At 36.7% G+C, this 12914-nt stretch overlaps 1 protein-coding gene across 1 annotated transcript in view; it reads right to left on the bottom strand.

The window, feature by feature from the left end:
- Window positions 1-12914, bottom strand: part of LOC135213554 (uncharacterized) — a 102397-nt gene that overhangs the window by 16015 nt on the left and 73468 nt on the right. The window contains exon 3 of the mRNA XM_064247521.1: window positions 6732-8395. Coding sequence (XP_064103591.1) covers window positions 6732-8395 — 1664 coding nt within the window. The remainder of the gene's footprint in view (window positions 1-6731; window positions 8396-12914) is intronic.

Here is a 12914-nt window from a genome sequence, read left to right as displayed (position 1 = left end):
CCGGACTGTGCAAGACCTGTCACGGGGTTCTCACGGAGACCTGCGATGAGGTTCTCCTGAGTGACCAGTCTCTCCGAAATAGCTCGGATTGACTGGCCTGACTCCTTCAAAGAAGATGAGATCTGGGTAAACATCTCCTGGAACTTGTTTTGAACAAGTTCCCGACTCCCGACCAGACTACCCATTTGCTGCATAATATTTGCAGTAAATGAGTCTGTGTCGAACGGAGTGGGTTCCAGCTTCTCCATGGGGGTCCTAGGACGGGCTCCTGTCAAAGTCAAAGTCGAAGGCTCAGGGTCGGGTAGGAGCTGAGCCTTGTCCTTAGAAGACTTACTTCTGGAGCCCTTGGAATAAGAAGAAGTTCTAGGCTTCTCTCCTCCAGGGTGGTGAGCCGGAGTTTTGTGAGAGCCACTCGAACTAGACTTCATTGACAGAGTCTTGTGAAGCGTCTTGGTTTCGCCCTTCCCTTTAACCTTAGGGATCGCCTGGGTGGACTTCGGTCTGACCGACTGCCCATCCCCGGTGAATCCCTGGAAAGAAGAAGCAGCAGCAGTGGGAGAAGAAGATCTAGACTGACTCAAGGGAAGACCTTGAGCCCCTACCAAACCTGCCTCACTTACACTCCTACCTGCGGCGTCTACTGTCATGGGCTCGAGGTCGAGGTTGAGAGCTGCTACTTCTTCCAGGACTTCTTGGTTACCAGGTTCCTCCGCAGCTAAAGCCACCTGCTCTTGAATGGTGGCGATGAAAGGGGCCGCCGCCTCCGGGTCGACATAGGAGGTCGGTTTACCGCCGGGGAAGATGAGAGCAGCCATCTTCTTGTCTAAGATATAAGGCTGCCCCTTCATCACGTTCCGACCAAACCCGCCAACCCAGGCCTTCAGAGTGGTTTGGGCGGCGTCCCTGACCGCTTGAGCACCCTGAAAGAGAGGGTCAGAATTAATACTTAAGACTACTTAAGATTAACTTAAATTACGTACAGTGAATGATATATCACTAAAAAATAACATAGGCCAATAATTTATATGTGACAAGGTTTAGTATCCGGAGATGTACTTACTCCGGAGGAGACCTGATCCACCAGCTCATAGCAGATAGTGCAGCTCTCGTGGTGCCAGACTGCCAGATCACCGAAGCGGATGGCACAGGTAGCGTGGGTCCGGCAACCTCGTGCCCACAGGGGTCCTGGAGAACAGCGTTGCAGCCAGACTCCTGGCAGTGGGTAGCCTGTAAGTGACATGATACAGGAGTATCAACACTGACTTACTGGACTAAGTCCATGAAGTAATATATCATAACACCTGAGTGCATCGGAGTTAATAGACAATATCAAGGCTTGGTCTCTACCTGCTCTTCTGCCGTGTAACGTGGTGAGTGTCCGATAGAGTTGGTAAAACTTTAATCAGTGTGTACCCGGCGTTGCCGGAGGACGAAAATACAACCGAGACAGTAGTACCTAATCTATACGCCGGAGCGAGGAGTACTAGGACGGCGGTGAGGAGCAGGGGGGACTAGCAATTAGTGGCGGGGAGGATGACTCCGCCGTAAAACTTAACATCAGAATAAGTAGGTGGTGAACCCGGGTGGTGAGCGAGGTCTCCGCCGACTTAGGCTAACATAAAGGATGTAAATAACAAACGTAAACAAGCAAAAGGTAAAAACAGATGGCAGAGCTTCTCTACAGTCACTAACCTTGGGGCCTGGCGGTGCCGGAGCGGGAAGGATGGTGACTCGGGGTAAGAGAGAGCTCGGCTCGAGAACCGAGGAGATCCGAGCGCAGCCGAGCCTGGTGGCCAGCCTAGGCTCGGTCGAGCAGGGAACCCCCCCAGTACTGTATGATGAGAGCGGTGCGAGCCGAGCCAGCGTCGCATGTCCCCCTACTAACTCCCGTATCCCCCGCGTGGAGGGGGGGAAGAAGGGAGGGAGCTCGGATCGGTTGCCAGGGACAACGTGAACGAGCGTATCTCCCCCCTGGAGGGGAGAGGAAGCGTGAGGGACTGACGCTGGGTGGCTCACGGTGATCGCCTGGCCTCGTCGCGGTCGTGGAGTGAGCCACGCGGTGAGACAGACCAAGCGATCTGAGGTGGCCTAGGCCATCTCGAACCGTCTCGAAAGGCATGAATACAAAAACATCCTAGCGAAAACACGGGGGGAAGGAAGAAAAACGAGGATAAGAGAAAGAATAGTCCTGGAGAAGCTGGGTCGGGCCGACCAAGAAGGGAGGACGACTAGCAACTCAAAGCAGCTGGCCTATGCTGATACGTAGGAACGTAGGGCGGTGGCAAGGGTGGCTCAGGACCAAAAGAAAGGACGTATGTCCTAAGTGAGCCTAAATACAAAGGAACATGCATGCATGAACTCTGAGCTAATAGGAGCGATGTAGGCTACGAGCTCGTGAGAACTCCAGGAAACCCCCGTGTTAAGATAAATGCATAAATAATCGTAATGACACGTCAATAATGCAAAACCACAGTAAAAAACATGAACTGCTAAAACATTCGAGCACAATCGGTATAGGAGACCAAAAGTAACACGAAACAATGAAACACGTGGGAGCAAGCCGCGCAGGGCAGCTCGGTAACAAAGCTGTCTGGGAAGCCGTCTTTCATAACCGAAATAAAAAGGTTAAACGGGCCCTTGCCCGGCTAAAATGACATGAAACACTTATAACAGTACTTAACTTGGATGCAGCAATAGCTTGACGTTCCATGATGTAAGATAATCCAAAAACGAGCACAAAACACAGAGCAAGAAAAAACATGTGCGGTCTGAGTGGTGCTAACGAAAAGGATGCTGTTAGAGGCGCTGGTGGTACCGTCAGAAGCGCTAGTAGTAGTTGCAGCTGGGAGTGGGCCTTGGATCGGCCCCTCTCTGGAAGAGGGATTTCGAAGAAGGATGAATCTAAATGGCAAGAGACCCATGGTAGTGGTTTCACTCGCCCCAGAAACCATACCGACACCTTTATATATAAGGTGAGAGAGCCAGAATATTCTGGCATTTCCATTTTAGCTTTTTCTCTGGTATGTTAGCATTAATTTACCTTAGAAATGTGTGCTAAAGGGACATTTCACGTAGCGACACGGGCTGAGCCCAGAAATACACACCTCTCACTCCTCAATGGAATGGCCGAGAATCAAACCCATGACCACCGAGGTGGGAAGCAAACACCATACCAACCATGCCACTGAGGCGCTGTATTAGCTAATGCATCAAATTTCTTTTCAAATTTAGACTCGAGGCTGGCAATGGTGTCAGGAGAAACTCCACGGGAAGATGGCAAGGGAGTTACAGGTGCAGGAGTAGGAGGACTCAAACTCGGAGACATAATAAGATGAAAAGGAGAAGGAATAGGAGCAGGTGCTTCAATAGAAGAAGCAGAAGAAGCTATACTAGTCTTCCTTTCAGCTCTGAGAGCCGCCTTCCTCTTCCTATCCTTAATTACCTTCCGCGAGTGAGAAACAAAAACTTTCCACTGTTGTTCACTCCAATCCTTGCATTCATCACAAATAGACTCTCAAGAGCAATCACAACCCCTACACTTAATGCACTTATTGTGTGAATCATAAATTGATTTAACTAACCTAGTTTTGCACCCTCCGGCGCAAAACTTAACTACTGAAGGACTAGAGTCCGACATGATGGTACAGCCACAAAATTAAAGAAAAGAAATTCAGCTAACTAGCTTCAATCCCACAACCACGAAGATGAATACTTCACCGATATTGGAGAGATATACTTCCCAACAAATGAAGAAAAGTCTGCACTGACCAACGATGTTCACCAAAGCCGGCAGAGAACGAATTGATGTTACATGGGCAGTTATACTTGTAGCTCCCTCGAGCGGAGGGAGATGACGTCACCCACATCAGCAATGGCGGCGCCACCACGGAAGTTTTGAATCTATTGTCTGCCATTCGTAGGGAACCTACAGCTGTATAATTGTTTGGTAAGACACTGCAATAAAATGAAATATTTTTTACCAGTCTGAACAACTCTCCTGAACTGTCTCGTCTCATTGTTTTAAGTAGGAATCAAGACTTGCATAATTTCAATACAGGTGGTCGCCGGTTATCGGCTGCTTCGCTCTATGGCACTACGTTTTTATGGCGGTTTTCAAAAATATTCATTAAAAAATAAGGTTTCTTATGGCGCAACATTCAATTATTGGCACCATCAGCCACCTGTCTGCTGTGGTGTGCCATAGTGGTTATTGGGGGCACCATAAGGCAAAATTCGCCATGAAAATCTAAGGGAGTAAAACATACTTATGGCGCTGATAACCATTTATCGGCGCCATAAGAGTGCCATAAGTATGTTCTACTTCCTTAGACTTTCATGTTTCACTTAATGGTAATTTTCACTTTATGGCTCCCGGCCAGGAACGTAACCTCTGCCAATGACCGGGGACCACCTGTAATCTTTTAAATGTCTTGTATTTTGCTCCCTTAAAAATAACATGACTCAATTACAATTAAAGTAAGTTATTTTATTATTTGAAAAATTCAATTGCAGTTACAATTACCATTAAATAGAAATAAAGAATTACAATTACCTTAAAAATGAGTAATTAATCACATTTCAATTACAATTACTCCAAGCCTGCTTCTAAATCAACATTTTTACATAAAAAATAGGGGTTAGTCTTATACACCGAATCAGCATATCACCGGCACATGCAGTGTATTTCTTTAAGGGGGCCGGCCGGCTAATGCCGTTTTTTAACGACAGGTCTTTGACATTCATACCACTTAATAAGGTGGTATGAATCTCCAAACCGCATATGATTTTCGCCTCTGACCTTCGGTTTTGTGACGCCAGGGCAATTTATCCCGAAAATAACCATTTTCAAATTCTATCTCCTCCCTTGATATTTAATATTAAGACCTGGGATTACTACCATATATAGACCCGATGTCAGCCTCCAATCAAATGGAGAGTTTTTTTTTCTAAAAGTCATTTTTTTGCTAGATATGAATTTTTCAATATGGTAAAAAATAAACCCTATAAATCACGAGATTTATTTATTAAAAAAAAGACGAAACAAAATTGGAAAAAAGGGCTCTATTTGATTGTTCTATAATGTCTTTCTGAGTTATATACCAATTCCAATGATATAGCTTCAAACTAAGTGAGGAAATAGATTTTGAAGGTCAATAAGTATAGTTTTGAGATACGGGCGTTCAAAGTTTTCCTTCGTATTTCTATAAAGACAATGTTAATAAATAATGATTATTATGAATGTATATTTCTTTTTTGTGTATTAATAAACCAAAACTATTTTATTTATCATAATTTAATCATAAATGATGATCCCTTTGCTCACATATCGTAGCCTGGGGCACAGCTTGAGGCAAGATGGGGCACTCCTTCCTCCGTAACCCCCTCTCTCCCCTTCACTAACTCTGCTTATTACAGCGAATTTTCTTCTGTATGTTAGCGAGATGTTTTCCTTGTATTTTCCTCTTTGGCATGATGACATTCTTGCCGAAACAAAGATAAACAAACGTAAATGCAAGAGAATGTCAAAGGTGAAGCTAGAAAGTGTACTCTCTTTTTACAAAGACAACAATTTAATAAATCATGATTATTATGAATTTCATATTCCATTTTGGGTATTAAAAAACCAAAACTATGTTATTTATCATAAATGAAGATCTCTTTGCTCAAAGATCGTAGTAGCTGTCAGGCAAGAAGGGGGCGTTACTAGGCAACCCTCCCCTCTCTCTTCACTAAGTACGCATATATTATGATATTCTGTAATAATACTTGAGCGATTTTTCTTCGTCTGTATGTTAGCGAGATGTTTTCCTTGTCTTTTCCTCATTGGCATGATGAACTTCTTGCCGAAACATACATAAACATACGTAAAAGCAAGCGAAGTCACGAGGTGAAACTCGAACGTGTAATCTACTTGACGTCTATGGTCGAACTGATTCATGATTGCACCAGATACTCGCTTATGCGAGCCACGGAATCTCTACAGATGCCATTTCTCACAATTTCTTTGCCAATAATTATCAAAATTTACGATAACAGAAGAAATATTGCATTTTCTTGTACGGATGAATGTTTTAGGCTTATTGAGTTATGTTTACTAATTACCCTGTAACTACGAAAGTAAGAGGAATTTTGACGAAATATTTCGTATACGTATTCTAAATTGCCATATGAAGCTCCATGAATTTTTTCATGACTTTGCATTTTTCGCCCTATACCACCATATACAGGGGTTCTGGCTGGCCCCCTTAACCATTTATCAACTGTACTGCTGATGCTTACTGTACCCTGTGAACATTCATGGCACACTCAACAAAAATAACAAACAATCGTCCATGAATTCAAGAATATCAGTCTTGTTTTCTACTCACTCGTATTACCATATCTATATTTACTATCACCTTTTCCTATGTCCCTCTGCAGGCCGATTTCTCTTTGAAGCCCTCTTGGGTGTTCAAGATTTAAAGGAAAGAAGTGTGTGTAACACCCATGATACACTGCAAGCTGTCACCCACTATGAGACAATATTAAAGGGTCATTGCCCATTCTTTCATGGAATTTATTAAAAACCCACAGATATGAGTGCTACACAATACATCCTCTCAACATTTAAATATTCTAAAAAACAACACAATACACTACATTACTGTAAAATATGACATACTGCATATTATTTGTAGGTGCTTTTTAATTTTCACAAGAAATGTATTACAAAAGGTCAATGTAGTACTTACTTTAGTGCTCCTGAAGAGTGGCTGGAACTTTCAATTTTGGCTTCAACTCCTCTTTGTGTGTTATCAGTGGAAAGCTTGGTATAATCACTACGTGTTGGCAATGGTCTACATGGAAACTTGTACTCTTCCACATTTTCAGCAAATTCTTGTAATAACTTGTCTTTAACAAAGGAAAAGAAGGAACGATTAAGTTCCTCAGCTGTTCTTTCGCTTGGATAAATACCATCTTTTAAAACATCTGGGCTCTGAGTCGAGGCTTCATATCCTCTACGAACATTATGGAACATATCCAAAACGTCTGAGCTCAGAGTTGAAGCTTCATATCCTCTACAAACAACATGAAACATATCCCATAATGGCAAACCATGTTCATAGCACACTTCTTTCATGAGTGAATTCAACTTATACACCAATTCATTTAACTTTGCATTAATTTCTGATTTATTTTGAGGTGGGGTGATGACATGACCTGTCTTTTCCTTGTGAATTTTCACTTGTGAATTCATGTAATTATCTATATGAATGGGATATACGGTTGCAAAAAACATCATGACAGGGTTCTTTGTGCAAAACAAAGTGAGAGAGCTTTTGAAATTCTCTTGGATTTTTTTAAAGTACTCATCTGTGCTACTGTATTTATCACATACGGACAAAGCAACCTGGCACGGTTCATGGTTTTCTTCGAGGCACGATTCATTGTCAACAAATTGGATCAGGTCATTCAGTCCAAGACATACAACCACAATCTTGTGTTTTAGATCCACTAGTTTTTCATTTATAAACTTACTAAAATTGTAAAAGCCAAGGTTTGGTTCACAATAAAATTGCGGCTTTTCACCATGCCACATCTCTTGCAACAGCATCAATCGTGAATCCCCTACCAAGATAACTTTTTGATCTCTGTTAAACCCAACAAATTTACTATTTATCTCTACTCCATAAAACATCTCTACAAGAAATCTGTTCAGTCTGGAAGCTAATAAACGAGATGTCTCTGATGATATGTTAATGCCATCTACAAAAACTTGACCAACAATTTTACGATCTAGGTGGTACGCCTTCATAATATTCCACATAGGTGGCATGGGGCTAAGTTTTTCCAAATGTTTATTGACCCTTATGCAAATATTCTTGACCTCAGATCTCAACGCATTTAAGTTTTCCCGAAGCATTGAGCCCATGCTGGCATGTCCTTTTGGATGGTGATTTGTTGACTGCACAACAAAATGCATTATAGGGTCACAGGGAATAACGGCTGAAAAACAAATAACTGATTTGCTATCTAAAATGGCTTCGAGTTCCTCATAAATTTGACTAAAACGAAATAATACTGTCTCGATTATATCTTCAACTGCTTTTGCCGAAAGAGTCATGATCTTCAAAGGCTGATGATTCTCGAATGAAGCACATTCACTATAATCTACCAATTCGATGATGTCATGAAGACCCACATTACAAACCAACACTGTTCCATTTTCCAGGTGTGGAAGCTCAGTACGTGAAAGGATGAAATCTTTAAGCTCTTCAAGTTTTAAGTTGGGTTCAACAAGAAACTGGGGTTTGATAAATGGATATTCTGGCCAAAAACCCTCAAGTGACTGCAGGCGGGAATCTCCAACAAACAAAATACGACTGTAAGGTCCATGATTTACTAGCCCTCCAACCTGCAAAAGTAGAAACAAAAGGCAAAAGATTACAAGGGGGAAATTCCACTTTCATATACAAAATTCTGTCAAAATTAATGTAATTCCACTTTCATATACAAAATTTTGTCAAAATTAATATATCATATAATCAATCTTAACTCATGTCTGCACAATGCATTTGAAAATATGTTAATACAATCTATTTTGAACCTGGGGGCTTTAATATGTCTACTGTCATTGCCAGAGGCCCCTTCAACAATTAACCAAACCTTTAAGGGTTTATACAAAATGTTGCACCGGAGGTTCCCAGAAAAAGAAAAACATGCAGGCTTGTTTAAACTGTCTAACATATTCAGTAGCATATTTATACACCAAACAAATAAAAGGTCTTTTTAACTAGATCCTCAAACTTGAATATAACCTTGAACACACAACGGTTCAGATGTTATAAGTTTAAGTTATCATCCACATTTTGGCATATACTGTACACTCCAAAGCTTTAGACTATGCTACATATCTGAATGCTTCAACCTAATGTCTTAAAAATTGTACAGGAAACATGAATGTACATCGATCACCAAATTACATCTCATTTTAAAAGGTTATAATAATCCATTGTTCTCTAACACATCCACATTTTCATCCTCTTAATTTGAAGATAATATTTATAAAATGCCATCTTCCATATGGTATATGAAAACAAGCCTCCTAAAACCATTTTATCTTAAAAAAATGAAATGAAAAGTACTCCAAAACATTAGCAAACAGGTATTAACAAGGCTGTAAGGGTTATAACTGGATGACAAATGTTTTTATAACATTTCTCAGTCCATCTGTTATGACATGAGAAAATACAGTAGGTGGCTAAGCCTTCTTAAATTTATTTCATGCTAAGTGAATAGTACATTTCTCAAGTTACTTTGTAGCATGCTTTAAACAAAATACATAGTTACCAGCTGGAAAATGTTAGGAATATCAAAATTTTTGTCTAATTTCAAATAAAGTATTGAAAAGTCATCCCAGGAATAAGTGCATAAGGGCCGATATATCACATGATGGTAAATATTTGAAGAATGAGTATGTGATTACTCAATATCAGAAGGTTTCAGACAAACTAAAAATTTTTAATTCTTTATTAAAACTAAATTATGTTTTCCAATAAAAACCTCTAACTTTTCTTTATCACTGCATGCACCTTTTGAAAAGTCCTGCACAGTTCAAAGTTAAAAAAAAAAGTTAAAAATGAAAAAGATGATTATTTAGAATGAATGTTACCTACTGTTAAAGTTAGGTTACATCTCTGCCATTAAGGTGTGATCGGCATTTAAAAAAAAAAAAAAAAAATTACACTTTGCTGCCCAATAGGACTGTCTTGGTATTCACCCATTTCCCAACAGGTGGCGTCTTTAGGTACGAATCAGAATTCTTCCCGCCATCTCTGTATGCAATGCAATATCAGACGATGAATCGACCCACAGCAACTGTCGAACTTGTGGTAGTAATAGCCACTCTGTAGGTAGTTTTGTTCTTTCTGAATCCCCAATCCCCAAAGTATCATCCCAAAACATCCTAAGACATCTTAGATTAGTACCCTATTACAACTATTACTGTACTCTTGGGTATATACGCCCACTAAAATGCTTACAACAATGATTTACTTATTCTAAAATATTAATATTAATGTAGAGGGCAAAATATCTACAAAATGTTTAATAAAAATTAAATAAATCTTAAAAACAAATTAAATAAATCTGTCCAACAAAACATCTGATGACAAAACATCTGACAACTAATCAAGACATCCCTGTACTGTATACATAAGCTGTCTTCTCTCATAGTACTGAAGTATTAATCCTTTTAAAATTATCACTAATTACTGTATTTTTTTCATATTGTGTAATAGACTAAATACTGATTTTTATAATTATTTACAACCTACTTATAATGTAGTTATGTACGTATCTATTAAGCATACCAAGTTAGGTTGGGCCCCAGAGTGAGCATAATAGGTGTATACAACTCGTGTGTGTGTGTGTGCGTAATAAATGATGTTACTGTAAATTTTAATGAAGAAGCATTTTGTACTTGATCTAAATATTTGCTAATTATTTTCATTTTATTTTCTGGTCGGTTTTTAATGGAACATAAAAAGAAAATAATTAGTGAATATTCTAAATATTGTGCAATATGCTTTATAAATATCTTTATTAGAGTAATATAATTTCATATACATCTTACATTACCGAATAACACTCAAAATAACAAGGTCCCACATGATGGACTCTTCATACAGCTGAGAGAGAGAGAGAGAGAGAGGAGAGAGGAGCAGCAGGAGAGAGAGAGGGAGGGGGAGAGAGAGAGAGAGAGTAGAGGAGAAGAAAGAGAAGAGAGAGAAGGAAAGAGAGAGTGAGAGCAGAGAGAGAGAGAGAGAGGAGAGAGAGAGAATCAGATACCTATTATGCTCAGTATGGGGCCAAACCTGGAATGAGCTTCATATGTGCACAACTACATTATACTAAGTATGCTGTAAATAATTTTTATCATAAAAAGCATTTTTTAGTCATATTCACAATATAAAAAAATACAGTATTTTGTGGATAAAGTGTTGCTCTACAAAGAAAAAGTAAATTAGTAATAATTTAAGATCTGGTCAATAGAAAAAATCTGCAAAATAGTTAAAAATGCAGTTAAATTAGTTAAACATGTTAAACTCGTAAAATCAAGGGAGCACTTGAATGCATTATGTATTGTCCACTCACTATTCTGGAAATGTGGTTAGTGACTTTCCATGGATTCTAAATAGTAAGTGTTAATAGTATATGTATTTGCAGAATCCCTCTCTCTCTCTTTGATACGCCATATTTAACCTTACAACCACTCAGCTATATGTGATTGAGTGCTAAAAAGTTTCCTGCATGTTGTTGGCCATTTTGGTACTATGCCTGCTGTGGCTTCTTAGGCAACTGAACTCCATTCAAGTACTGATGCTACCTATTGCTGATTTTGTCTGATGGCTTTGCTGTTGGCTCCAAGCGACTAGCCTGTGTACACACACACGTGTGTATACACACACACACACACACACACACATATATATATATATATATATATATATATATATATATATGTATGTTATATATATCTATAATATATATATATATATATATATATATGTATGTATCTCTAGATATATATATAATATTATATAGATAGATATATATATGTCTATCTATATCTATATATATATATATAGATATATATATGTATGTATACTATATATTCTATATATGTATATATATATATATATATATATATATATAAGATATATATATAATATGGATATATAGATATATGTATGTATATATATCTGTATATATAGATAATATTATATATATTATATAAGTATATATATATAATATATATATCTAGATATACATAATATATATCTATATATATCTATATATATATATATATATATTATAGATATATAATAATTATATATATATATATATATATAATATATAATATAGTATTATATATATATATATATATATATTATATATTATAGATATACTTAATATATATATATATATAGAGATATATATATAATATATAATAATTATATAAGATATGAATATATATAGATATTACAAATAGATATATATATATTATAATATATACTATATATATATATTATAATATAATATTATATAATATATATAGATATATATATAATAATATATTATATATATAGAAAAATATATATATATAGAGATATAGATATAGATAGACATATATATTATTATATATATATATATAGATATAATATATTATATAATATATATATATATATAGATATAGATATATAATATATATATAGAATATTATATATTTATATATAATAGATATAAGATAATAGAATATATATAAGATATATATATACATATATATATTATATATATATTATATATTTTTATATTATTAATATATATAATAGATATTACATATATATATAAGTATATAGATATACATATATATACGTTATACATATATATATATATATATCTATATATATAGATAATAATATATATATATAATATATATATAGATATATAGATATATATAGGTATATTCTATATATGTATTATATATATCTATATATTAATATATTATTTTTATAAAAAAAATAAATATATATATTATATATATAGATATACATATATATAGATATACATATATCTATAGATATATATATCTATAGATATATACTATAGATATATCTATATCTATAGATATATATATATATATATATATATATATATATATATATATATATATATATATAGTATATGTATGTATATCCTCAAAAGCCAATGAAAACACTATAGCTCATTATCCAAAATCTTGACAAATCATTCATATAAAAGCTGACTTGCTGACCTTTGATTCCAGTGGAGGCATCCTAGGAAAAATAAATGTACGTACAGTATACCATGATAGCAGCAAAAAACCATGACATACCAACTATGGTGGCAAA

This window comes from Macrobrachium nipponense, chromosome 43, assembly GCF_015104395.2.
Source record: "Macrobrachium nipponense isolate FS-2020 chromosome 43, ASM1510439v2, whole genome shotgun sequence".
NCBI classification, from domain to species: Eukaryota; Metazoa; Arthropoda; class Malacostraca; order Decapoda; family Palaemonidae; genus Macrobrachium; species Macrobrachium nipponense.
This window is presented reverse-complemented; position numbering and strand designations above follow the sequence as displayed.